Here is a 25,781-nt window from a genome sequence, read left to right on the forward strand (position 1 = left end):
AGTGCTTCCAACTTGGGCTGTAAATGCTGCAAAGCTTAAGGCTAAATGAATCACTCTCCTGACTGCATGTTAAGACCAATTATAAGCACTAGATGCTAATTATTTTGATTGGCCTCTAGCTAGGAAAAAGGAACTGATGTGTTGCACAAGCAGACTGCAGCAGTGAAATGATCAAGTGGCCATAACACCACACAAGCAAAATTAAACCCCCAAATATTCTGAAGCATGTATGAATGATTGAGATACTATATATGGACTAGCTTTTTGACTACTGATAAATATCATCTAAAATTCAATCTACAATTGAATTAATATATTCCTATATTAATATGCATTCAGATGATGACTGTATACATTTATCGATTTTCAGGGAACACACCCTACGACAAACATTATACTAATAACTTCTAATGCAAATAGATGCATTCTGGAGTCTTCTAGAGCAGGGGTATTCAATTAAAATTCAAAGAGGTCCAGTTACTAAAATTTCCTCCCAGCAAAGGTACGAATCTTATATTGGCACTCAAAATAGTGTACCCTCATGTTAATAAAATCAATAACGCACATACATTTCTATATAATTTATTGTTAAATTTCAAGTCTGAACTTGTATGGCACTTGAATGGAAAACAATACTGTAGTATTGTCTTTACTACATGTCAAGTAACAGACAACAGACACAGAATTTCTTCTGAATAAAATAAATAAAAAGTGCAAACAGCTTTGTGCAGCCTGAACTTAGGGCCTATATTTCAAGTAATGTAAAACATTCAGAATCTTTCAAATAACATAAAAGTGATTTTAATCTTTAAGAAAAAAAAATTAAACAAAAGACTTTTGAGCTGCCCCCTTTTTAAACATTAACTACATTAATAACACAGGAACCTTGGGCAAAAGAACATTTCAAGTAAAATAGAACAGGGCAGAATTTACTGAATAAAAGAAAAGTGCAGAGCTTTGAGCAGCTCCCTTTTTCCTCTCTCCTTTCCACCTGTCCTTACTCCCTTTCCATCCTCCGTTCCTAGTGAGAGACATGGGCATGTAACTGTCCTGCCAGCAGTTTGAATCTTAATTGTCCTGCCAGCGTAATTAGGTGCATTACTGCCATCTTCTGCTCTGGAGTATGGAACAGAAACAATCTGTTTTTGGCTTGGCTTTTGATGACGCTCCTGTCGTAACTAGATTAACTGCGCATAAACGAAAGATTTATCTTTTTATTAATGTCAAAGAGCTTATATAATCTTATAATATTAGATTATAATAAGGAGATGCTTAATATGATAATATTAGAATTTTAACGGGTCCGGGCAGACCCGTCACTCGGTCCGGATCCGGACCGCGGTCCGCCATTTGGTGATGCCCGTTCTAGAGACTTTATGTTACTGGATTGTATCTTAGCCTGGTTGTAATGGTGTGAATTATCGATCAGGGATTTTCAAGCGCACCTTAGTCTCCAATGAGTTCAGGTCGCTGAGACTGAATGAGTCTTGATTGATGTAGGCCGAGTTGTAATTGGATAAATGGATTTGAATTGGAGAGTGTGGAATGTTATTGCAAGAGCAGATGAATTGATTAAGCTGTCGTTATAGCCAGTCCTGTTTGAGCCTTAACACTGTATTGATCTCAGGCTCTTAATGCTGATACAGTCCTCCACTCTGTTCTCCAAGGTAATACCATGCCACACTTCATCTGCATTTTCTGTGATATATGTGGACTGTGGTTTCAGAGAGAATGAAATAGATGTAAGACACATCTAATAATTAACAATTATTAACGATGTTCCATGTGAAGTAGTCATGTATAGGCTTAAAGGTGGAATCAGTGTTGTTGTTTTTTAGCTCACTTCTAACATAATCAATGACTATGTCTATGGCACTGTCACATTCTACAGTGTCTTTTGATTCACTAACAAAATCCTCACCCATTATAACTATTTATAAATAAATGTATGTCAGCTTTAACGTCTTTTTATCCACATCCAAATACACACATACAGTATGAAATGATAATGTGCCCATTTGTGTATTTTTTGAAGTATAGGACAATATATAATCAAGTATGAAATTATTTATACAATATGTTATACTGCATTTCATACATATTAGTAGTATATTTATGGCTGAATTTAAAATTATATGTCACTAAAATGCAGTACATGAATTTCTAAGCATCCTATTGGTCTACATTGGAATAAACATAAACATTCAGTACTAAACTGTAATTGAAAACAATCGTGAAGTTGCAAAGCATTATTCTTGTATACTTTTACCAAAGCACTGCTTATATGATCAAGCATATTAAATCTACATGATCATGAACGTCATCACAGTCTTCATGACAGTTTTCTTCTTTTTATTCCTCTTTAGCACTTTTAACATTGCGTCTGCTGTGTGTATGTAGCACTAACAATATTTCTTAATGCCAAATGAAATTGTACATTAAAACCATTTATAGGCACTAGATGCAAAATATTTTAAATAGCCTCTATTAATGAAATGAGAATTAAACTAATTAAACTCTAGATGCATGCCTGTATCTAAATGGTAGAGGTATTGTATATGGTTAAGCTCATTTTGTCCAATGGTTTGAGAAATGAATTCGAATAATATTCAGAAAATAATAAAGATTTAGTCTCTGGAACATTATTCCCTGGGGTGGTGTTTATATTAGTGTCAGCATTCAACAGATCATTTAAGAGACTTGAATTTTTTTCTTTGTTCCTAATAATTTAGAACACAATGGTTAGCAAGTATTTTATTTGGCAGTAATAAACTAAACCAGTGTTGGTTGGTTGTCCTTTTATTCAACATGTGCATGTTCTTTGAACCGTTTCTGAATATATAGCCTCAGTGAATGCATAATAGAGACTTTATTTAACTAGAGTTAAATGTCTTCACTGTAGAATCTGTTTGAAGCTGGCCTCTTGCTGTGAGATGTTGAAAGGCTCCAGCATCGTTTGACCTTAACGAATGCTCAGGCCACCGAACCTTTTATGCAAAGATGAAGGATACACCCCCACAGTTTGTTTGTGTGTACAAGATTGACAGGAGAGGAGGAAAGGAATATGATGTGCTGCCGCTTCATTCTTCAAACCTTTTAGGATGCTGTTATCATTGTATAGTCTCTGTGTATCAGACAAAATCATTTTGTTTTATTTTATCCTTCTCTCCCAAGTGAATATACAGTGTTATTTTTTTCTTTTGTATATTTAAGCTTTCAATAAATGTGCAAGAATGATGGATAGGCTGTTTACTTTTTTTGTAACTACAAACAAGTATTTCTTACATCCCTGTACTTAATGTCAGGAAAGTGAGAAAATGGCTGGCAGGTATTGTATTCTGTGCTATTGTGCACACAATGGCCATTCACTGTGTGTACATCTGTGTGACTTCTAGCTGTTATGCAACTTGTAAGACCTAGTATTGAGTGTCATGAGATATAATGGAGACTCTTCTATACACTTTGTCCTGTTGCTGTGATTCTTGCTGTAACACATGTAACAGTTTTCATTCCCTTGTGTTCCAGTATGTAGTATGTACCATAGTATATAGGAGACTACGAAAGTATTCATTTCCTAGTTTCAAACTAGTTTGTTTTCTCTACATTGTTTAACAGCACAATCGGTATTTTGTAATGGATCCACATTGTTTCTTTGTCTGATTGACTAATGAATTATAGCTTGTATATTCAGTATACAATCATCTCTATAATTAGCTAGCTAATATTGTCAGAAAAAATACAGTCAGATTTGTTTGTTCTCAATAAATATGGAGAACAAAATGTCCACATATCTAAAAAGAAATATATAAAATAGCGCTTGACAAAGCACAATATTTGCACCATGTTGTATATTTTGCCAATGGTGAAAATTGGCATGAATTTGTGCATGCAGACCAGCCAATTCACATTCACCATGCAACTGTAGCAAATTTACTGATAACCAACAAAAGGAAAAAACCTTCAGTTTTCTATTACCTGAGATTCCTGTATTTTATTTAGTGGGAAAAAGGTGTTGTGCATTCTAAGCAGTGTTAATGAGCAGAGTTATAAAAAGTGATCGTTGTCTCATGTTATGCAGCATCACCATCTATAGTTGGGCTTTGTCTTACATTCACATGCCTGAAATATTGAACTTGAGACAAGGTGACACAATTTTGATTGATTTTCGAGGAGGTGTGTTTTTCAGAGGTAAAGCAATGTACTGTACACAGATCGCCTGCATTTGCTCGTCTACTAGTTTGTCTGCCAGTCACTTTAAAAAAATTATTGACTCTCTGTTAACCAAAATTCCCAGGTGGTTTTGTGGCTATCGTTCATAAATAAATGTCTGTGGGGGGAAAGCTTTGCTGACGGATAACTTTATTGGATATGAGTTTCATTTAGATTGCTTGCTAATAACACAAATATTAGTTCAGGATTTAATCAAATAACCAGTTTATCATGTCTAATGAAATTAAGTGGTTATGCTGTTAACACAGCCTTTTTCCCATATGAGACTATTGCAGAGACATGATTGAACACACAGCAAAATTTAGCCCTGCCTGTTCAGCACATTACCAGTTAAAGAACATCTACAATAGAGATCCAGGGGGTGAGGAATAAGGGTAGAGAGTTAGTGAAAAAGAGCTAGAAAAGATGCTGCACAAGATGAAGAGATGTGGGAGGATTGTCTGTGTTAACGTGTAACGAGAGTAGAAAGGCTATCACACACTTGGTTGTGTGAGTCATCGTCAATGGTGAGAACAGATGGTTCTTCAAGGCAGACACACAAGCAAGCTACATTTAAACAACTGCTTATTGTAGTGTCAATTCAGGATCATTTAAATCCATGCATTTTAATGCTATTTGTGTAGTGGATTTGTCATGGTGCATTATTTAGCTGTTAAAAGATTTTTAGATTTCTTTATTAAATGCTGTTCAGTATCTCCTTCTTTCTGTGTCTCTCATTAGTATTTATGGATTCAGACAAAGTGGGCAGTGTGCTTGTCTGATCTGATGCATATGCTTGATGCTTGGTACATTGCATTTACATTACATACGAATTCCTGCTTCTGGTTCTGTTTATATATGTGCTGTGCTGTGCCTACATTAGCTTACTCATTTCTCATTTGATATTCAGAACAAAACAATCAGCATGAGACCAAAGACATATCTGTTACTAAGGCATTAGCAGCAGCTCCTTAGTGTAAGTACTGTAATTTGCAAGATAGGGTCCCCATGGATAAGACTTGTTTGTCCAGCACATGCCACACATGCTTATATGGTTTGAGATCTGGGGAGTTTGGAGGCCAAGTTAACACCTTGAGCTCTTTATGTTCCCTGAAGCATTCCTGAAGACTTTTTTTCAGTGTATCAGGGCACATTATCCTGCTGAAAGTGGCCACTGCCATTAATAGAATAGAAGCCTTTATTTTGTCACATTTACCTTACAGCACAGTGAAACTCTTTATTAAGGTATACTGCTGCTATGAATGTGTGTACTTGCTCTGGAGCTGTTTTTAGTTATGTGGTAAATGTCAAGGTACCATTGACATGAATATAGGGCCCTTTTTTTGCAGCAGAACATTGCCTCGAGCATCACAGGGACTCTTTTGCCTTTTTCTCGTAGTGCATCCTGGTGCCATCTCATTCCCATATAAGTGACGCACATGCACCCGGCTGTCCGTATCATGTAACTTGTGCTTCATCAGACCAGACTAGCTTCTTCCACTGCTTCCCCTGGTCCAGTTCTGATGTTGACATGCCATGATGAGGTGTCTGCCAGACATGCTGAGATCCTATTAGACGCACGATTATCTGAAAGAGAAGATGAGTTGAGGACCATATGAGAATAAGCAGAACATGATGGTTTTAAAATATTTTGATCAATGAAAGAGCAAATACTTTAATTAGCTACTAATGGCCAAATCATCAGTAATTCGTATGACTAAAAAGCATAGACATGGCTGGCCCAGCTCTCATAGGCAGAGTGGGATCATCCAGGCCAGGGCTCCAATAGTCTGTTGCTCACATTCTAAAAAGGAAAGGATGGATTACTCCACATGCTTAAATCCCATCCCCTCCTTGGACCGTGAGCAATTTTAACAGCCTTCGGAGCCTTAGCCAGATCCCAGAGTGTGCACACACACACACACTCACACACACACACACGCTTCATCAAATGAGAAAAGCCAGAGTTGTCCGACTTTCAAAGCCTAACTGTGTTTTGGCTTATGTGTTCCTCCTGTGCTTCTGTATTATAGATTTAGTCTGAGAGGAAGGGAGAGAAAACACTCCATGAGAGAGTCTCACACATGCCTAAGATACAGTTCACCTGCACTAATAAATCATTCGATGCTGAATCACTGGTCCTGTACAGCTCCCTCATATTGATATCTGTATTTAATTTTTTATTGGCATTCTAGTTAAACCCTAATAATGTTCTCATTATATACAAAACTCAGCTGCCAGAGTCCTCAGCTATACTGAAATATCACCTCACACTACTCCAGTTTCCATCAGTTGCACTGGTTATCAATCTAAGTCCACTTGTCAAACAAAGTCCTGATAGTAATGTTTGTCTTGCATGACTACCCATCCTCAGTCCCTATGCTGCTTCACATATTATTTTCCAAGTGTTATTAAAAAGATTTGTTTTTGTCTGTGGAATATTACAGTTTGGCTTCCAGGATATTTTGTAAAATTACGTTGACACACATGAATTACAATATTATAGCACAACAGAGCCGCTAGAGCTCTAACTCCTCAGCAAAACGTGCAAAAGCTAAACTTTTCAGAGTTTTAAACATGCATGTTGTTTTCAGTGGCTACCATTGTGCCTACAGACCTACTATTTATGTGTAGACATCTGTTTTTTATTTAAGCCCTTTATCTTCGGTTAAGCAGTTATGGCTATTTTTCAATTACGTTCTATTTGCTGGTCAACCTCAGACAATCCACAGCTCTCATGCTTTCACAGTGTCTGTTCCACTGAGACATTATTTCTCTGACAGTCTGCCAAGGCAGAGACTGTGCTATACTCTGATGGATATTTGCTCTTTGTATCTGAGGATATGTTTAATTGACATGTATTGTGTACTAAATTATTTAGTGTACTAAATATGCTGCTTGGTTATTTGACTTCAGGAATGAAAAGAAACAAACTACAAAGTATTACTGTTATTGTTCCCCAGAAGACTGTAAAGCTAGCCAAAAAAGAAAGCAATTGGAAATTTTTAATAATTCCATTTTGAGACTCAATCAAAATAAAGTGTTTTTTAGTCAGAAGTCATTTTCTTGATTATTATATGTGAATCATTAATAAAATATCAATACTTTTACTCAAGTGTTGTGTACTATACTTCTACATTGGTTTTCACGATTAAGGAATATGGGGTCCATTATTTAGTTTTTACTTACTGTGAGGCAGGACTTTGACAGTCTATGTGAGCTTTTCATGTTTAATGTGTCAGTTAATCAAAGTAAACAAATTCACCAGTAAAGATAAAAGTAAATTGCTTTTCAATGCCAACAGCAGTTTTTCAAAATCTATTTCTGTCTTTCTTTTCCTCTATTTCTCTCTACTTAATTTGGTGTTTCTGCTGACACTTTTGATTAAATTACCACTTGGTCGCCTGTCAGTTTGCCTTAAGCTGGACTGATGTATGTAATTGGTGTGCCAGGGGCTCAGATCACTCCTTTTCACTCTGGTTGCCCATGCTGTCATGTAGCAGTAGATTTGCTTTATCGTCATGCATCTCACTGTCATTTCAAAGTGGGTGTTGGCCTGATGGTTCATGGTTAATAATTTATGTCACCCTTTTTCTTATGGTGGCACATCTGTGGTGTGTTTTCCAGACTGGGCACCTGCTGTGATGGAAAAGCATTACTGATGCTTCCATTTGTAGTTCTGTAAGTCAAAAGAAATCCATTTTTAATTTATTGTGTTTTGTTGGTCATCTCTTTCCTTAACTTTTATCTCTTTTTGCCTGACTATCTATGTTTCTCTCTTATATCCTCTAGTTTTTTTTCTCTCACTCGCTCTACAGTATATTCTCTTAATGGAGTATTTATGCTTGTAGCCATTTGTTACAAACCCTTTTTGTATGTGCCTAGGGGTCAAGGGTGCAACATTAAAACACTGAACATGTACTGGAAATAAGTACTAACTGGAAACCACCAAGTCCACAATAGTGTCTTTTATTCTAGAGAACCATACCATCACAAACCAGCCCAAGCATTATATACAAACTATATACATTATAGTGTTTACACAACTATGTACAGTCGAGAAACAAACCCAAAATAACTCACATCAAAACAGGGACAAGAGAAAAGAACAAGACCGTGCCAACTCAGGGAAAGAAACAAAACAAAACAATCTTACTAAACCGGAAACAAAACTTCTAATCTAACTCAGTCACGATAAACCATACGTTAAACGAAAAGAAACATCTTCAGCGGGCAAGACGCCCTAACTACACTACACTTACTAGAAACAAAAATACAAGGGGTGGCACGTGTCACTAACCTAGTGTTCTAAACAAGTAGCTGTGGCTCAGTGTTGCATATGTACATCACGTGATGTCTTACCTGTTCTATCTCTTTCCCCGTTTATGGTGTGATTTGATATTTAATCAGCCAGATAACAGTCGGTAGGAAACATCAGAGAGACAGGACCAGAATGAGGCATGGAACACTGATACAGCACAGAACACAGACTTAACCAACAAATTAACACAAGGATGGTACAGGACAAAACAAAAACCACACGAGTCAACCACCAGGCAAACAAAAGACGCCGCATGCCAGAGAACTCCCCCGCCTCCTGCACAGGTGTGCCTTTTAAATCCCACGTAGGGCGTCCCCATTGGTGGAGCTGCACATTGTCATCACCATGCATCACTGTGATTGGCAGACACACACTGACCTGTTAAAACAAAAGTGAGGGCAAAAGAGAAGGGAAGAAAAACAACAACAAAACACCATTCCAAAAAAAAACTAACATTATTATGGGGGACGTAACACCCTTCTTCTCTACCATCTTCTCATGTTATCTGCTCTGTGTGCATTTACTACTCAATAATGATCAGCACGTCTCCCCTCTTCTTCACCTCACCACAGATACCTCATCTTCATTTTCTCTTTCTCCTCCCCCCTACCTTTTCCTCTCCTGAGATTCTGTTTCCTTTTGTTCTGCCACACAGCATGTTCTCTAAATGCTTCTACCTGAGACAAAAACTGCTGATGGCTTAATATTCCTTTCCAATACAGCTTTCACCAAATCAAATAATGAGTTTATCATTTCCTTAAAAACATATTCTATAGTACATTATGAATCAAAGTCAGAAAGAGAATCTTGTTTGCTTACTCAGTTGTACATTTGTCTTCATTATGGGAAAAATGTCAGCACATCTTTGTATTCATTCAGAAGTATCATCACTGCGGTTGGTTCACTTCAGAACTCTATGCCCCATGTGTATCAGTGTGAATGTATGTATAGTTTAAGATTAATTAAGGATTTTGTATTCTCCTCTAGTGAAAAATATATGTGGGTTCTTTGTAATGCTTCTCTGGATGTGTGACAACATTTATTAAGCCACTGGCCAGTGCACAGCTTGCCACACACTTACACATTATGAATAATACGGAGTGTGTAATTGGGATTTATTATGACAGGAAATTAAACTCTTCTCTCCTGATTACAGAACTCATTTGCAGTCAAACTGGATGGAAACTGATTTTGTGTTGTCAGTCCTACACCTACTGCAGTGTTATGGAGGGATGTGCAGAGAGTCTTGTTGTCCTTGGTGTTTATGTCACTACCATTTAGATAATAACACATAAGTATACAGTTAGAAGATTTTGTACTGCTATGACTCTTAGCTGCTTACCCAGTTCCACACATTACTCCACATTTTGCTGCACTAGTCAGTCTAGTCCAATTTTTCTGGATTTTGAGTGGCTAGAGGCAAAGGTGAAACACTCCTTCCCTTTATTCCTGTTTTGAAACATGCTACCAAGGTGATGTCTAATAAATACATGAGAAATTTACATTTTAACATCATGAGAGGTGTCCCGGACGTCACTACGGAGCACTGTATGATTTCAAAAGCAAAAATGCTAAAGAACAATTAAAGAGAAAAAGTAATCTATGCAGTTGCTGACATTGAATTCAAGGTCAAGGAAATGCTGATAAGTCTAGTTCCATTGCTTAATCTTGCTAGTGCTCTATAATAATGTGCTAATTAGTGTTTTTTATTTGTTTGTTTGCTAATAGGTCCTGGCAGTATCACTGAAGACCCTCCTTTTCACAGGGTGATATCAGCTTCATGTGGAGAGGGGCCAAGAGTGCCATTCCGCAGCAGCCCCCAGCCTCCCAGCACTCCTGTACCCACTCGCCGCCCACTCTTGCCTCCTCCACCAGGCTCCCCAGTTGGTAAGAACATGATAAAGAGCCTAAGAACTTCTATTTCAATGATGGGAAGATGAAACCAAACACTCTGCTTATCAATGCCATGAAAAAAAACTCCACTCCAGGCAGGAAACTTGTTACACTAAATCAATAATGCTTATCATTATTTTAAGATACAAACTTGAATACGTTTAAAAATAAATTAATAAGAAAAAAAGCTTGCATGTTTTAAAACTGCATTTTATAAGAGTGTTTTTGTAGAGTGTTGATTATTCAATTGATGTGAAGAGACAAATATTGCTAATATTCTAAAATCCAGGGCAACATATTATCTGCTCTATAGTTTTATAACAATAATTGCTTTATGATTTATCTATAACCTGTCATGAAGCAGGCTATCAATTGATTCTCAAAACCATTCAATCCAGTACCATTTTAAAGCTTAACGATTTTAACAATACACATTCTTATTGGCAGATTTTCAGACATATGGGTGTAGATTTATATTTAGAACACTAATGGGCAAGCCAGAGGTGGCACTGACAAGGAAAAACACCCTGAGGAAGAAATCTTTAGAGGAACCAGATGCAAAACATAGCCCTCCTCTTCTGAGTGACACTAGATAGTGGGATTGTAAATTATTACAGCCTGCAGTGGAAGAGAACAGGAAAACTGGAATTTTGTGTTGAAAGGATGTTTGGAATGAGTATCACAATGATGGATTAGTCTGCATTCTCCAGGTAGGATTATCCACAGAAGAAGACTTTCCTGGAAATGTAAAACATAGAGCATCCAACTAGGACCACCCACAGCAGCAGAAATTGAGTCAAAAGTACAGAAATCTCAAGAGAATCAGAAGTAGAGCATCAGGATGAATCAGGCAGGTCTACAGGGTTAGAGAAGCAGTATAAATATGTCAGGATCAGGGATGAACATCACAACAAGCAATGGGGGTATACATATAGCATATCAAAGATTATTTATCTACCTTTCAACAGCATGTCATAATAAGTGGAAAATACACATGAAATGATTTTAAAAATTGACAGGACCAGAGATGAGCTGACACACTACAGATGTAATGAACATTGACAACCATAAACTGGTAGAAAAAAGAGAGACATTGAGTGCATACATTGTTTACTTGACATCAGCCACCATAAACTGTTGACAAATTGCTTAAAGCTATTTGCTGGTTGGTGACAAGTATCTAACAGTTTGTAATAGCTTTGTTTATTGTCTGCAATGGACTGTCCAAATATAGTTTCTCCAAAAAACGGATTGATCTGAATATTCCTGGAAAGATAAAATTGTCTGCACTGCTTGTTACTCAATATACTTTTTTGTTATCTTTTCACATGAATTGGTCATTAAGCCAATGTGTGCTAATAGACACATTACAATATGTATAGTATTATACATATTTATTATGTATAGTATACATACATTACATACCGTATTAATGCTAATATTTTCATGTTTCATGTACCTGTACATAAAATTTGCAAGAGCCTAGTGATAGATGGTGCTTTAAAAATAGGAGAAGCATTTTACAGATACTGTAAAACAATATCTGTTTTATCTGTTAATCTGACCTTCTGCTTAACTCCCAGTTTCTCCCCATAGTTAATCTTTACACCAAATACACCATATTAATTAAAGTTTTCTTAATTTAATTATAGAGAAGTATATTATAATAATTCACAGTGACATACTGATGCTGCAGGGTCTTTTTGCTCATCTTCTAGACATTTACTTTTCACTTTATGAACAATGATGACAAAAAGCATTGGCAGCAGGAACATGAATCTGAATCCTATATTTTTTTATCAGTCACTCTCACACTTCAGCCCATTGATATTTAAGCACAACGTGTAGTTCCTGCAGTTTGTGTACCCATAGAGGTGCTCCAGAGTCAGGAGGAGGGAGGTCTGCCAGAGCTGCTAACCCAGCAGGGAGTGATGAAATGGGTTTGATTCTTAGCAGGTGCTGCCGGTTGTGGCTTATGGCAATAATTACTACAGAACCTTTAAAGTCTCTATTATATACACTGCTTCTGAAGAGGATGGAATCTAGGAATTGCTCCAGTGCTTAAATTCACATCAGTTTCTTGCTTTCAATGTTGGGATATATTTTGAGGGGATAACGTGGGGCAAAATGGTGATATTAGGGTTTTGGTAACATCTGGATTTAGTGCTAGTGAGCCTGGGGATCTATTTGTTTGGTTGTTTGCTTCACGTGGAGATGAGTTAACAGTAATGACGAGCTTTGATACACAAAAATAAAAATGTTTGCTCTATATAAAAATGCTATATGCCAAAAATTTGCTAATACTGTACTATGAGATTAATTCATTGCCTAAATTTAGTGACTGATTTATGGTGTACCTATCTTGCATGGGCCTCACAGTGCAATTGAATTGATGTGATTTTATGAGAGCTACTGTGGAATCGGTAAAAAGGGTGCTAGTAGAGGGCTGCATTAGAGTGCAGTAGTGTGTGTCAGGGTCGCAGCATGTCATTCCAGCTAGGCTAAGATATTAAAGGAGCGTGAGACTGCCTCATTTAGTGCCTGACTGCACCTTACTGAAATCGATCTTTTTCTCTGGCACCTCAGCCAAGGAGTAACAGAGAGAAAAGTGAACGAAGAAAAGGAAAAACATCTAAAGAACTGTAGCTCTGTGAGGCCAGATAAAATGCACAGCACCCTCTGCTTATACTAATTTTTTTTTTTTTACTTTTTGCTTACTCTTTCCTGTTTATGCATATTAGGCTCTCGCAAAGACTTTCAGAAGACATCTGAGGGCTCTCATTCAGTGCTCTCATCTCCAAAGCGTCTGGCTGTCGTTTCACCAAAACCTCAGTCACCAGGTGAGAAAAACCTCTGTCCTGCATCAGCAACATTCACTTTCTGAGTTCAAATGAATTGCCATAGATAAAAATGTAGATGTAAAAACAAAAATGCTTTATGCCTTACATGGATTGCATTTTATTTGCATTTATTTATTTCAAAACCCCAGATATATATGGAGTATATATGGAAAAGCGGGTCAGCAATTCAAGCAAATTATACAAGAAGTGAAGAATGTCTTTTCAAAAATGATAATTCCTTACTTTAAACTGTGGACCCCTGAAATATAGGTTTATATCATGCTTTAATACAATGGGTCACCTATAAGATAACTGTCTGAAAGTGTGAGCATCATTCTGACCAAGCTATTAAGACCAAACTATGAAGATAACAAAATAAGCAAAAATATTAAAACACAATGATTTATACCTAAATAATAAGAATGATTTCTAGCTAAATAATTGACATTGACATTGACAATGATTGGCCCCATTTAGGAGGAATTCCTGGTATAACATTAGACATGTTATGTTTTAGAATGTTTTCTTATGGAAACATGTCAGCTTTCAAATGCAAAGCCTTTTATATAGCTACCACTTTGATTACATTAACATATATTTACATTATTTATATGTGAAGTGTTAATAAACTTCATATATTACAATAAAATAAATAATATAGATCTGTAGAGTCTCTCTCTCTCTTGCTCGCTTGCTCTCTTTTTTTCTCTCTCTCTCTCCCCTCTCTCTCACTCTCTTTCTCTCTCGCTTGCTCTTTCTTTCTCTCTCTCCCCCCTCTCTCTCGCTCTCTCTTTCTTTCTCTCTCTCTCTTTCTCTCTCTCTCTCTCTCAACCTCACTCTCTCTCCCTCTCTCCCCCCTCTCCCTCTCTCCCACCCCCATAAGAGTGGATTCTCTTTACTTAAAAGCTTCTGTCATGTTGTCACCTCTGAGCCATGAAAAACATTTTCTACCCTTCTATTAGGCCTGTTTTATTACCAAGACGCCATCACTTTTCTCTTCTTCATGATTGTAGGGCAAACCATACATGTTCCACATCCACTCTGATGGATGTGGGTGTGTGCATTAGAGATTAAATACATAAGCCCTCTGACAGTCACTTTGTCACTCCTGATTTATGCTCCTGTAATCTGTGTAGGTTAATGTACAAGCATGTTTATCAGTTTATATGACATTAATGGATTTACAGATATTTGGTTAAAGCTGTTAAGATGAACTTAAGACAAAAACAAGTTTGGATGTTGAAATCAAAATTTCAACAACAAACTAAAAGCTAAAACCGAAGTTTAAAAACACACCTTTGTGGTGTGTGATGTAGAATTTAAGGGTGCAGAAACACACGTCATCGTAGTAATATTTTCTGCTTGAGTAGAAACCTGTGGCCTTATTTCTATGACACACCTGCTGTGTCCATAGAGCCTTTTTAATTAGTTTTTACCTCCACAACAAGAGGCCTATTTACTGCTCCTATTTAACAAACAAATAAAGAGAGGTGTGTTAATCTGAACTCATCAGGTCCTCAGAGAGAAACAGTTCATGGGCTGTGACACCTGCATTAACTTCTGCATGAAACTGGTCTCCTCTCTCCAGTCCTGCAGAGACCTCGGGCAGCAGCACGAGTCCCTGGACTTCCGGGGAACACGGGCTTGCCAGTTACAAGGCGCAGCATTTCTCCAGGCTCAGAAAAGAAAAAAGAAGAGGCAAAGAGGAAGGAAAAAGAGATTGAGGAGCAGAAGACGCGAGCGGAGGAGGTGTTGCAGCTGCAGACTCAATGCAAGGAGCAGAATGGTCTCTTGCTGGCTCTCCGGGCTGAGCTGAAGAGGACAGTTCTAGGTCTGGATATCTTAGCCATCTGCACCCAGCACTTTTGCCTGAAGGTATTAACATACACAAAAATGCATGTTAAACATGTTATTACAAACTGTGTCAGTTTAGTGTTAGGCTTTAGGATAAATACATGAAAAAAATATTACTTGTTTGAGCAGGTAATTTTATCTGCCTTGTATGCAGCCATGACCTTAACATTCACCTGTTCATTATGCATTGTTTGTGTCGTTTGTGTTGTATTCAATGATTAGAGAGATTGTGACTATATTTTAATAGTACAAAGAAATTTACATTGAGGCTGTTTATTGATTTAAAATGAGATATTAATTCAGACATTAATTAAACAAAATTGAGTTTCTTTTCTGTACTACAACATCCTTAGGTATCTTGCTCAATTCAAACCGTGCTCAGATTTAACTAAAATTATTACTTATTTAAACCACATGAGTGTGACTATCAATTGGATTGAAAATTTTCTTTTTTCCTTCCCTCAGATGATAGGATATTCAATACAAGAACATATATTTTTTTTAAAACTGTGTTGACAATCACGTGGGCAGGCCTTTTACACAGTGCCCTCTGGTGTTCAAAAAGGAGAGTGCAGTTTGATTAATTCTTCCACAGTTCTTTGTGTTGTCTGAAACCTTTGGGATAGACCTCACACCTGAAGAGCCACAACATACCTAATTCAGACACCTAAATTTGGTGTGTTTAATGAAGGAAAACACAAATCACATGTGACATTTATAAAGAAACAGTTAATTTTATGCTAGTCAGGTTCTGTATGGCAGAAGATAGCAGACATGTCTGTGCACACACACAGTGCAGATATGCACACCCACTCCCCAAAGGTTTATGCTTTTATTTCACCAATAAGCATTAGAATGTAAACAAAAAATGCATATAAGTATTATTTGATTCAGATTACTGATTGTGTACTGATTATGTAAATGCTTTCTGCTTAATATTATTATAGAGTTAATGAATGCATATTTGGATAATTAAAGCTGCAGCTGGAAAGTGAGTAGATGTATCATTCTGGATTAGGGGGTGGATAATTGTATGTTTGTATGTATTTCAGAGTGAAAATGCTGAGCAGAAAGAGAAGGAGTTGTTTCGGGAGCTCAGCCAGATTCAGGAAGAAGTGGGTAAGTGCTGAGTAATTCTTTCAAAGACTTTCAAAGAATCTATATATTTTCTCATTTCTAATCATATGTGAGCTTAAAACTTTGACTGGGCAGCCACTTACTACTCATCCTACATTTGTGAGATGTGTCTCTATATTTTGTTACAATACACATCATTCATGTTTTAAGAAAAGATGAAAATTATATGGTTATGGGTGAAAGTAGTGTTCATATTTTTCAAAATGAATTTGTATGAAATCCAATGCATAATACATACTTGTCTGAAGACTGAAGATATTAGGTTAGTGAGCTATTATGGTGGACTGCAGTCTGGACTGCTGTGTGGACCCATCAAAGTATTTTAGCTGATCATATTGATCAACCTAAAATTCTGTAGCAGACCTGATCAACATACAAACAACAACAGTGACATTTACATACATTCTGACTCTTCCTCTTCCTCCCTTATGGTCAGCCTGCACTGCTGCTCAATGGAAGCTGCTGCAGCAGGAGAAGACTGCACTGGAGCAGAGTTTTGTACTGCAGCTGAAAGAACTCCAGGAGCAGCAGGAGGCTGAGCTTGCCACTCTGGAGGAAGAGCTCAGAACACAGCATGCCTCTGACACAGACCACCTGACAGCTGAGCACCAGTCAAATGTGGAGGAACTGCGAACCCAGCAACAGGAGCAGGTATATTTGTGTGTCTGTGTGTGAGTGTCTATGTGTCCACAGAGTTTTATTTTTTTTAGTTTAATTTAATTTAGTCTAATGAAAGCCCATCATTACAGTTGTTTAACCATATTATTTTGTTTGCAATTGTAATGCACATGTATTTTTTCTTTATCTTAATTACTAGCAAGATGCAATATATTGCTCTATATTGAAAACAATACCACTATATAATCAGGGGATACTCTTTAATAACATAAACAGTACATGCATATTAGAATTGAAAAGAATATATTCCAGAGACGATTTTTTTAAACATTATTTACCTTTAGGTCAAAAAAGACCTGAATGTAATCTCAGAATTTAATTATTTTAAAAACATTATGAGATTTTTGACCTCACAGAAACATACAGTAAAGAAGGCTGGCTGCTTGGCCTTTATGCAGTTCTAAGCTTTTCTCTAAATAAAGGTTTTGGCCTTATATGCTGATGCTGTTTTTTGCCATTTCCCAAAGGAAAGAGCACAACTAAGAATAGAACTAGAAAATGTACATCACATACTGTGTGTTTATATATAAATAGAGAGAAAAAAGACACAGTGATGCAATATGTAATAGCGTAATAAATAGCATAGTGTAATAAAAGCAATGTGAATATAAATTTAAATCTAACATCCTTTTTTCTTTTCAGATTGAAGAGTTAACAGCTCAGCATGAGTCTGACTTGGAAGACCTGAGAACCATGCACAATCTGACCATGGCAAGACTGCAGGAGGAGCACGCCAGGACCATGAGAGGTGTGTGTTCATGTTTTGATTATTTTATGTTATTTTAGTGTGTCACTGCATCACTGTACCTATTTCCTGCTTGTATTCTCTCCTGACTTTAGACTTGAGAAAGATCCATGAAAAAAAGACAGCTACTCTAGAGAATGATTTTGAAAAGCATAAACTCTCCCTTCAGGTAAGGTCACCTGCAGTTAACAAACAAGTTTGTGGTTTTTGACCTAAATTTCAAATCAGTTAATATTGTGGCATGCTGTCATGATATTATGACATATAAACCATTTCAGGTGTTTACAGTGAAGTGAGTGTGTGTTTGTTTTAGGATCAGGTTGACATGCTGACATTTCAAAACCGAGCCTTACAAGACAAAGCCAAACGCTTTGAAGAAGCACTGAGGAAGAGTGCAGACGAGCAGATATTGGTACAATTTATTCGCACACACTCTCAGACACGTTAATAAATTGTGGGGTTTATACTGGGTTTTATTTTTGTGTTTTAGGATGCACTCGCCCCATACCAGCACATTGAGCAAGACCTTAGGAGCCTAAAAGAGGTTCTGGAGATGAAGAACCAGCAGATACATGACCAGGAGAGGAAGATCTGCCACCTGGAGAAAGTGGTAAGCTCTAAAATATATTTCCTGTTTAGGCACATTTACTTGGGGATCTTTCCTAGAGGTTATCTGCTTTTTTTATGAGGTAAGGATATATAGAGAGATTTAGAAGGTTATGATGGCACATTCAGTATAATAGCCACATTTATTATAAGGAACAGTTTATCTATGAAGTACATAAGACTTCAGGAATTTAATGGGAAACCCTGTGGTTACCTGATCATTTGAGCAGGCCCAAAAGAACATATATCTGGAGGAGAAGGTACAGGTTCTACAACAGCAGAACGAGGACTTGAAGGCCCGCATCGACCGCAATGTTGCTATGTCCAGGTAAACCTCACCAGTAATAACCTTCAGTCTTCTTTAACATCTCATAAATTAAAATGATGATAATATTTGTTTCAAAATGTGTGAGTCCACTGCCTAAAACTGATATTATAAACTGAGCTGTTTTAATTATACTGATCATTTAAGAAAGTATTTATTTATTTGAAATATATATAGTACTTATATAAAATGTATTATTAGTGCAGATAAAGCTTAGAGGCATGGGGTTGTCATTTTCCCAGGATATATTTTAGTAAACATTGAATGTGATCACATTTGTAAAACTCTAAATAAGGATAAATAATGTAGCTCTTGATGTATTTTCTAAACTTAAATGTCTGATTAAAATCGGCAACTCTGAACATGATTTTTGAATTCATTGTTCAGCAAAATTGTTACATTGTGAAGTGTGAAATCTATTATTAATTTGCTATATAGAAGTAAGCTGAGAGAGAGAGAGAGAGAGAGAGAGAGAGAGAGAGAGAGAGAGAGAGAGAGAGATGCGATGTGTGTAACTGTGAGTGTGTGATACCCATTATAGGCAACTTTCAGAGGAGAATGCAAATCTACACGAGCATGTAGAGAGGGAGTCCAATGAGAAGAAACGCTTGAGCCGAAACAACGAAGAGCTGCTGTGGCTTTTGCAGACAAGTCCACATCTCTCTCCTTCCTCCTCCCCCAGCCACAAGGTCTTCTTCCCAGGGTTTGACAATCCCCCCTTCCCTGGCTCTCCCAGCCCTGGAACTCCCACACACTCATACTCCCCCGGACCCAGTACTCCTGCACATAAAGTAAGTTCTCCCAGCCCTGGTACTCCGACTCACAGGGCCTTGCCAGCAACCAGGAGCTCTCCAGCACGAGTCCCTAATGCCAACACGCTACCCAGATAAGCTCGTTAAAGATAATGAACTAGTCAGTTTCTATGTATTTCCTATTTCATCATGTTTTCAGTCTGTTCAAAGTGATATAATTGTGTGATGTTTGAGATTATTGTTGCCCATTGATTTTAGTGACAAATAAAAAACACAAAGTGAGGAGTTTGTAAACGTCCACATCTATCCCAGATAATATCTGGACAGAGATTCTGACAGTCAGATCGTGTCTTTACTTCTGGGTGCCAGACCTAAAATCTTTTTGATATCTCAACCACATCTGTTAACTCATCTCTAGGAGCAGTGATTGTTCTAAAGAACTCTATAGTGCATTTAAATCCTACAGCCTGTTAATTCTAAGCCAGGTCACAAAGGGGCCAAACACAACATTATACTACAGCAGAAGCCTTTTGTATCCACCCCACACACTCAGCCTTCTTAGTGATCAGCACACCAGCAGGTTATCACATTCAAAACAAGAGCATGCTGTACTTTTTGATCTCAGTCGATATGTAATAGTAAACTCTACTGTTACTGTGCTTTTATCCTTAAACTTTACATGTAAACAGTTTTGCTAGGGGCATGGTTCAGGTCTCTGGCAGGCCAAAGCTAGATGCACTGGTGGAAGAAAAGATGAAGTCACAGGTGTCAATCTCAAGGGCCTGTGGGATAAATATGCCTTGCTGCCTTATTTTGTTAGGCCTGTGAGAACTTAAAAAACAGAAACTTACATTGAATCAGCCCATAGAGCACAGCTGGAAACAATATGACCTAGACTTTACACCAAACATGTTACATAACATTCAGTCCACACCACACACTCCTCTTCACACAACTGACATGACAGCATACTTAATGTTTACCAAAGTAAACAAGTGCCTGAATATCTGTAAAACATGAGGAATAGTGACAACAAATCTCAGGCCATCTATAAAAAAATGTGCATATTTGAGTTTATTCCCATTTTTTGTATGTTCGGTATTTGCTCTGTAACTAAATTTGTTTAGGAAATTTGTAAGTTATACTTTTAAAACCAGTGGAACTTTTAAGTTTTAATAGAGCTAGTACTGAAAAACAAACAGAACAGGGTGTTTGGCTAAACATTCTGCTGTTGCATGTAAAGCACTTCTAAAAATATTCAGACACATCTGCTGCTAAGTGGCCTTCAGACCACCAAAATTGCTGATGTGGACTGCATAGCTGCAGTAGGTAGCTCATACTTTTTAACAGTAATTAGGCATTGGCCAGCTTTGCACATACACCACCCACTGATCCCTCAAATTGTTTATAAGCAGCTATCAGAATGATTATTAGCACCATACTAATTATCTGTCATAATGCTTTTTGCATAGAAATTAAACATATTTGGTGTAACACTCCCAAATATCACTATTCACACTAGGTGTATCCAGGTCTTCATATTGGTCTGCCAAAGGTCTATGACACCATGCTCAAACCAAGCTTTAGCTTAACATCAGAGGTTTAAAACCAGTGTAACTCTCTGCAGAGAGTTTGCATGATCATTGGAGGTCAACAGGTTTCGCAGTAAATGCCAATTTAGTGGAAGCACACACTACCAAATAATTTTTAATCACAACAACTGCTCCGGTCTTCCAGTCTTGTCTGTAATGTCTGCCGCTCAGGGTCATGTCCCTCAAGTTGCCATGTACACGTCTGCTTTATCTTACAGGCCCAATATATTTTCTGTCTCTTATTATACAGTACATACACACAGTGGACAGACAGTGCATAAAAATACAACAAGAATTTTACATGAAAATATTGCTATTTGTCATTTTTAATAATAATATTTGTATGGTGTTGTAATGAAACTTTGCTATGTGCATGTGTTGTGAAAGCCTTCCAGGCTCTTTTTTGTGAAACTTGGGATTGTAGTAAATATACAGTAGATACTAGGACTCTGGTCCAGAAGCTTCCATATACATAAGACTAGGAATGAAGTACACCTCAGTAGTTATTTAAAATCTCTTTTTATATGTGTACTGCTGTTTTACCAATGAGATGGTAAGTTTGTTTTTCTTCTAAGACAGAACACTGTTAATTGAGATTTTTTCATCTAATGTTGATTAATTAACACTGTTTTATCTGTACTTATAATAACCCATATTATTAACTGTGTAGAGTAGCATTACTTGTAGAAATTATACTCTCTATAAGGGAATGTAGCCTAAAAATGTCTTAAAATGCCATTGTACTTTAACTTTCAGGGATTTTTTTTAGATTGTGAAGTTTTTTCTGATAATGAAATAGCTTGTTTTATTAAATTTAGAAATACACCCAGAATGTTTTTAGTACTAAATGACTGACAATTGACTGGCCAATGCCCTAATTTATTTATAGCAATAAAATTCCAACTGAAGAAATCAGAATTAATTAATGAATAATTTATGCAGACTGAGCAAATAATGTACCCAGGCTGAACAAAATGCTGCACAAGAGGAATTGTGAAGCAAATATTGTATTTCAGAACAGAGTATTAGGAGAGAAAATAAAATAAATCTAAATGTTTTTGATAACTTACACCACACAATTTTTAAAATTGGAATTTTTTAGATATAGTGTTAGATCATGTATTTACCTGTTTCAAAGGTAGTCCAATTTCCGATATGAATTTTGATACTGCTCATGAAGAAAATTGTCAGATGTTTACTGGTATTTTTTACTATAATATCAATGTCTGATGGTGCTTTTCATAGGTTAATTCAAGAACAGCTAACAAGCTGTTTTTGTTTTTTTGCTCTCTTGAATACAGTTCTTATGATTTCTGGACATGGTTTGGTAATAAGCACACTCTTGTTGGAATGAGAATGTTTTTGGTTAGAGACTATTTTTTTAACCTTATATGGAAATATTTTTGATTGTGTTTATTTTGTTTTTTAAATCATTGTACAACTGCATGTTGTATTGTGGCTTGAATTGCTAATTTTTACAATTGTTTTGTTCTGACAATGTTCTGTCAATAATGTAATCAATATTTGTTGTTGAAATTCTTCAGAAAACTCCTCTGTTTTTGCTAACATAAACCGGTTATCACAAATGGTCATAAAACGTGCAAAATAGGACCTATATAAAATATCATTACAGATATTTTATAGAAGACATTACAAAAGACATTCATCAGTTTTATAAACATTTGTTTTAAACTTCGATATAATGTGCTTTTTCTTATTCAATAGCTATTATACCCAAATACTGATTATTACAAATAAATATTTGTACACTAAAAATCATTCAAGAATTTAACCTAATACACATTGGATTAATGTGCCTTGATTTCCAGTACCACAGCAAAAACAGAGGAGGTTTTTAACAGTGATATTGCATCTGTTCTTTGAATTTTTCATAAAGCTCAGTTCTGGACTAAGTTCATTTTAATTCCATTTAAATTTGTTTTCATTTTCACACAGACGATCATTTACAGATTGTGTTCTGCTACTTATATCTAAGTCCGCCCATAGCCTAAAAAACCTCTAAATTCTCAAATCAAAATGTTTTTAGAGATCAGATACATATTTCAATATATAACTGAAAAAAAAGAGTTGTTCAAAATATCAGTATTGAAAAAAGAAACATTTCTACCTTCAAACCAACCAAGCTGTGAAGTAAAATAAAAAAAATTTGACATTTCCCAAAGAATTTCTCTCAGAACATCCTGATTTGCACTTTAGTAACATCCTACTGTTTCTGGCATTTGAGCTTCACCATGATGGAACTTTATAATAGTAATGTTACATACAGTGATATTGTGTACAGGTATAAATGTTATACTTATATGACCTCTGTATTGGTCAATAGACCAACACGGATTGCTGAATATTTTAAATAATTTAACCCCTTAAAGTACAGTAGACATTGGTGTATACAAACTTATATTCCACACCTTTCATATTAGTTTTACTAATTACTGAACAATATTATATAAGGCATATAACCGATTAATGAGTTCAGGGGGTTAATTACCTCAGTTTTAAATGACTAATCACAGCTGTGTTCTACTTTATGGAGGTAAAACTGGATCAGGGACTGATTTGAAACAGAAACAGAATTGAATCTCAAATCTCACTAAGAACAAAACGTGTTTGTAGAAAATCTCACCCTCATTGTTTTCTTCTATTCTGCTTCCTTCTCCTGTTGACTCAAAATTGCAACCGCATTTACGTTATATTTATTGTGTCAAAGAAATCAGCAGTGCATGTTTGTCTGTGCAGATCATATCTTTTCTGTATATGTACTTTTTTAATCTTTCTTTTGTGATGGTTGACACTGTATCTGTAACTGTAGCTTAGTTACTATTAACCTTAAGGAATGGAAAGTATTTATATCTCAAGACATTTGTATGCACTTTGGGAGGGATAAATATTAAATAATACAGTAGTAAAAAACACATGTCTGCTATTCATTCTTGGATTTAATCTCTAAGGACAACATGTATAAAGAATGGAAATTCAGTGAAAAGCACTTTAAGAAATGGAAATTTTATTAAAACTAAGAATTATATATGGTATTATAGTCTACAAAATTAAAATGTATCTTTCCTCTTTGACACTAACATAATAATTAAAATACATTTTTCTTTAAAATCTCAAAAAGGTGACAGATGTTTTTAAATAAAATTAACCTTTATGAAGGAAAATTATAACAGCTAGTAAATGGTTTAACATTTCAGTGATAAATGGCATCTCATTTGGCAAAGGTATTTCCATTGATGGACTCTTTCATCTTGCAAGAAACAGATGCAAGAGTCCACCAATGGAAATACCTTTGCCAAATGAGATGCCACTTTTTTATTTTCTGGTGCGGGTCCCGAGGTGTGATTCCCCCCTGTTGAGATTTTCACAGTTCTTCAGCCCTGCTTTTGTTGTGCAAACACCCCATCACCTGTGAGGCCTGGCTCATTTGCATTTGTTCACTCAGAGTAGCTCAGATCCAAGGCAGGCCAAACCTCTGTGTGTGACATGGAAACCTTCACGCCTATCTATACAAAATAGCTCTGTTTTATTTATAAAACATTGTGTGCTAAGGTTTGTCATTGCCATAGAACATATGATATTTATACACCGATACCGACACCGATACCAACACACCGATACCAATACACCGATACTGATACACTGATACCGGTACACTGATACTGACACTGACACCGATACCAACACTGACACCGATACCGACACCGATACCGATACACTGATACACCGATTCGATTACACCGTTACCGATACATTGATACCAATACACCGATACTGGTACACCGATACCGACACACCGATACCGACACTGACACCAACACTGACACACCGACACCGATACCCCGATACTGATACACTGATACCGATACACTGATTCTGACACTGATACCGACACTGACACTGACACCAACATACCGACACCGATACACCGACACGATACACAGACACCGATACACCGATACCTACACCGATACACTGATACCAACACCCCGATACCGATACACAGATACTGATACACCGATACCGATACACCAATACTGACACCGATACCGATACACCGATACCGACTCCGATACACCGACAATGACACAGATACACCGACACACCGACACTGATACACCGATACTGACACCGACACCGATACACCGATACCGACACTGATACCGATACACTTAAATGTGATATGAATATGGGACCTGGAGCACAGGTTTTATCAGCTGACTGTCTTTTGTTGCTTATAATAAATTGGAATGTTGATAACACATAAGCAGTCTTTAAAAATGCTCTAAATTACATGTAGATGCATATTTTATGCATTAGTGAGTGTAGTGGTGCCTATGGGGTGTCGCTCTAGGATGGGTGCGTATGAGGCTGGGAGGGGGAAAAAAATCACAGTATACTCACTACAAAAAACTAGACTACACCACTGACTGACACCGATACTGACACCGACACCGATACACCGATACGGATATACCGATACCGATACACTGACACCGATACCGATACACCGATACGGACACACCGATACTGACACTGATACTGACACCGATACTGGCATCGATCCCGATACACCGATACCGACACTGATAGCGATACCGATACACCGATACCGACATCGATACCGACACACCGATACTGACACTGACACCGATACCGATACACCAATACTGAGACACCGATACGGACACCGATACCGATACACAGACACTGACACCGATACGGACACTGATACCGATACACAGACACTGACACCGATACCGACACCGATACCGATACACCAACACTGACACCGATACCGACACCGATAC

General features: G+C 36.9%; 1 protein-coding gene across 8 annotated transcripts in view; it reads left to right on the forward strand.

Annotated features, from left to right (window-relative positions):
• mtus2a (microtubule associated tumor suppressor candidate 2a) overlaps nt 1–23,872 on the forward strand; it is a 50,240-nt gene extending 26,368 nt beyond the window's left edge. For 7 of the 8 annotated variants that reach the window (XM_047804946.1, XM_047804945.1, XM_047804947.1 and 4 more), the window contains 11 exons: nt 10,259–10,417; nt 13,165–13,263; nt 14,852–15,138; nt 16,170–16,236; nt 16,691–16,905; nt 17,575–17,680; nt 17,773–17,846; nt 17,991–18,089; nt 18,168–18,287; nt 18,511–18,611; nt 19,150–23,872. In XM_047804946.1, coding sequence (XP_047660902.1) covers nt 10,259–10,417; nt 13,165–13,263; nt 14,852–15,138; nt 16,170–16,236; nt 16,691–16,905; nt 17,575–17,680; nt 17,773–17,846; nt 17,991–18,089; nt 18,168–18,287; nt 18,511–18,611; nt 19,150–19,498 — 1,676 coding nt within the window. In that variant the 3' untranslated portion in view covers nt 19,499–23,872. The remainder of the gene's footprint in view (nt 1–10,258; nt 10,418–13,164; nt 13,264–14,851; nt 15,139–16,169; nt 16,237–16,690; nt 16,906–17,574; nt 17,681–17,772; nt 17,847–17,990; nt 18,090–18,167; nt 18,288–18,510; nt 18,612–19,149) is intronic. The other variant, XM_027150106.2, reaches the window with a different exon arrangement.
• Nucleotides 23,873–25,781: the final 1,909 nt, after the last annotated feature.

The sequence above is a fragment of the Tachysurus fulvidraco genome, chromosome 20, assembly GCF_022655615.1.
Source record: "Tachysurus fulvidraco isolate hzauxx_2018 chromosome 20, HZAU_PFXX_2.0, whole genome shotgun sequence".
Taxonomy (NCBI): Eukaryota; Metazoa; Chordata; class Actinopteri; order Siluriformes; family Bagridae; genus Tachysurus; species Tachysurus fulvidraco.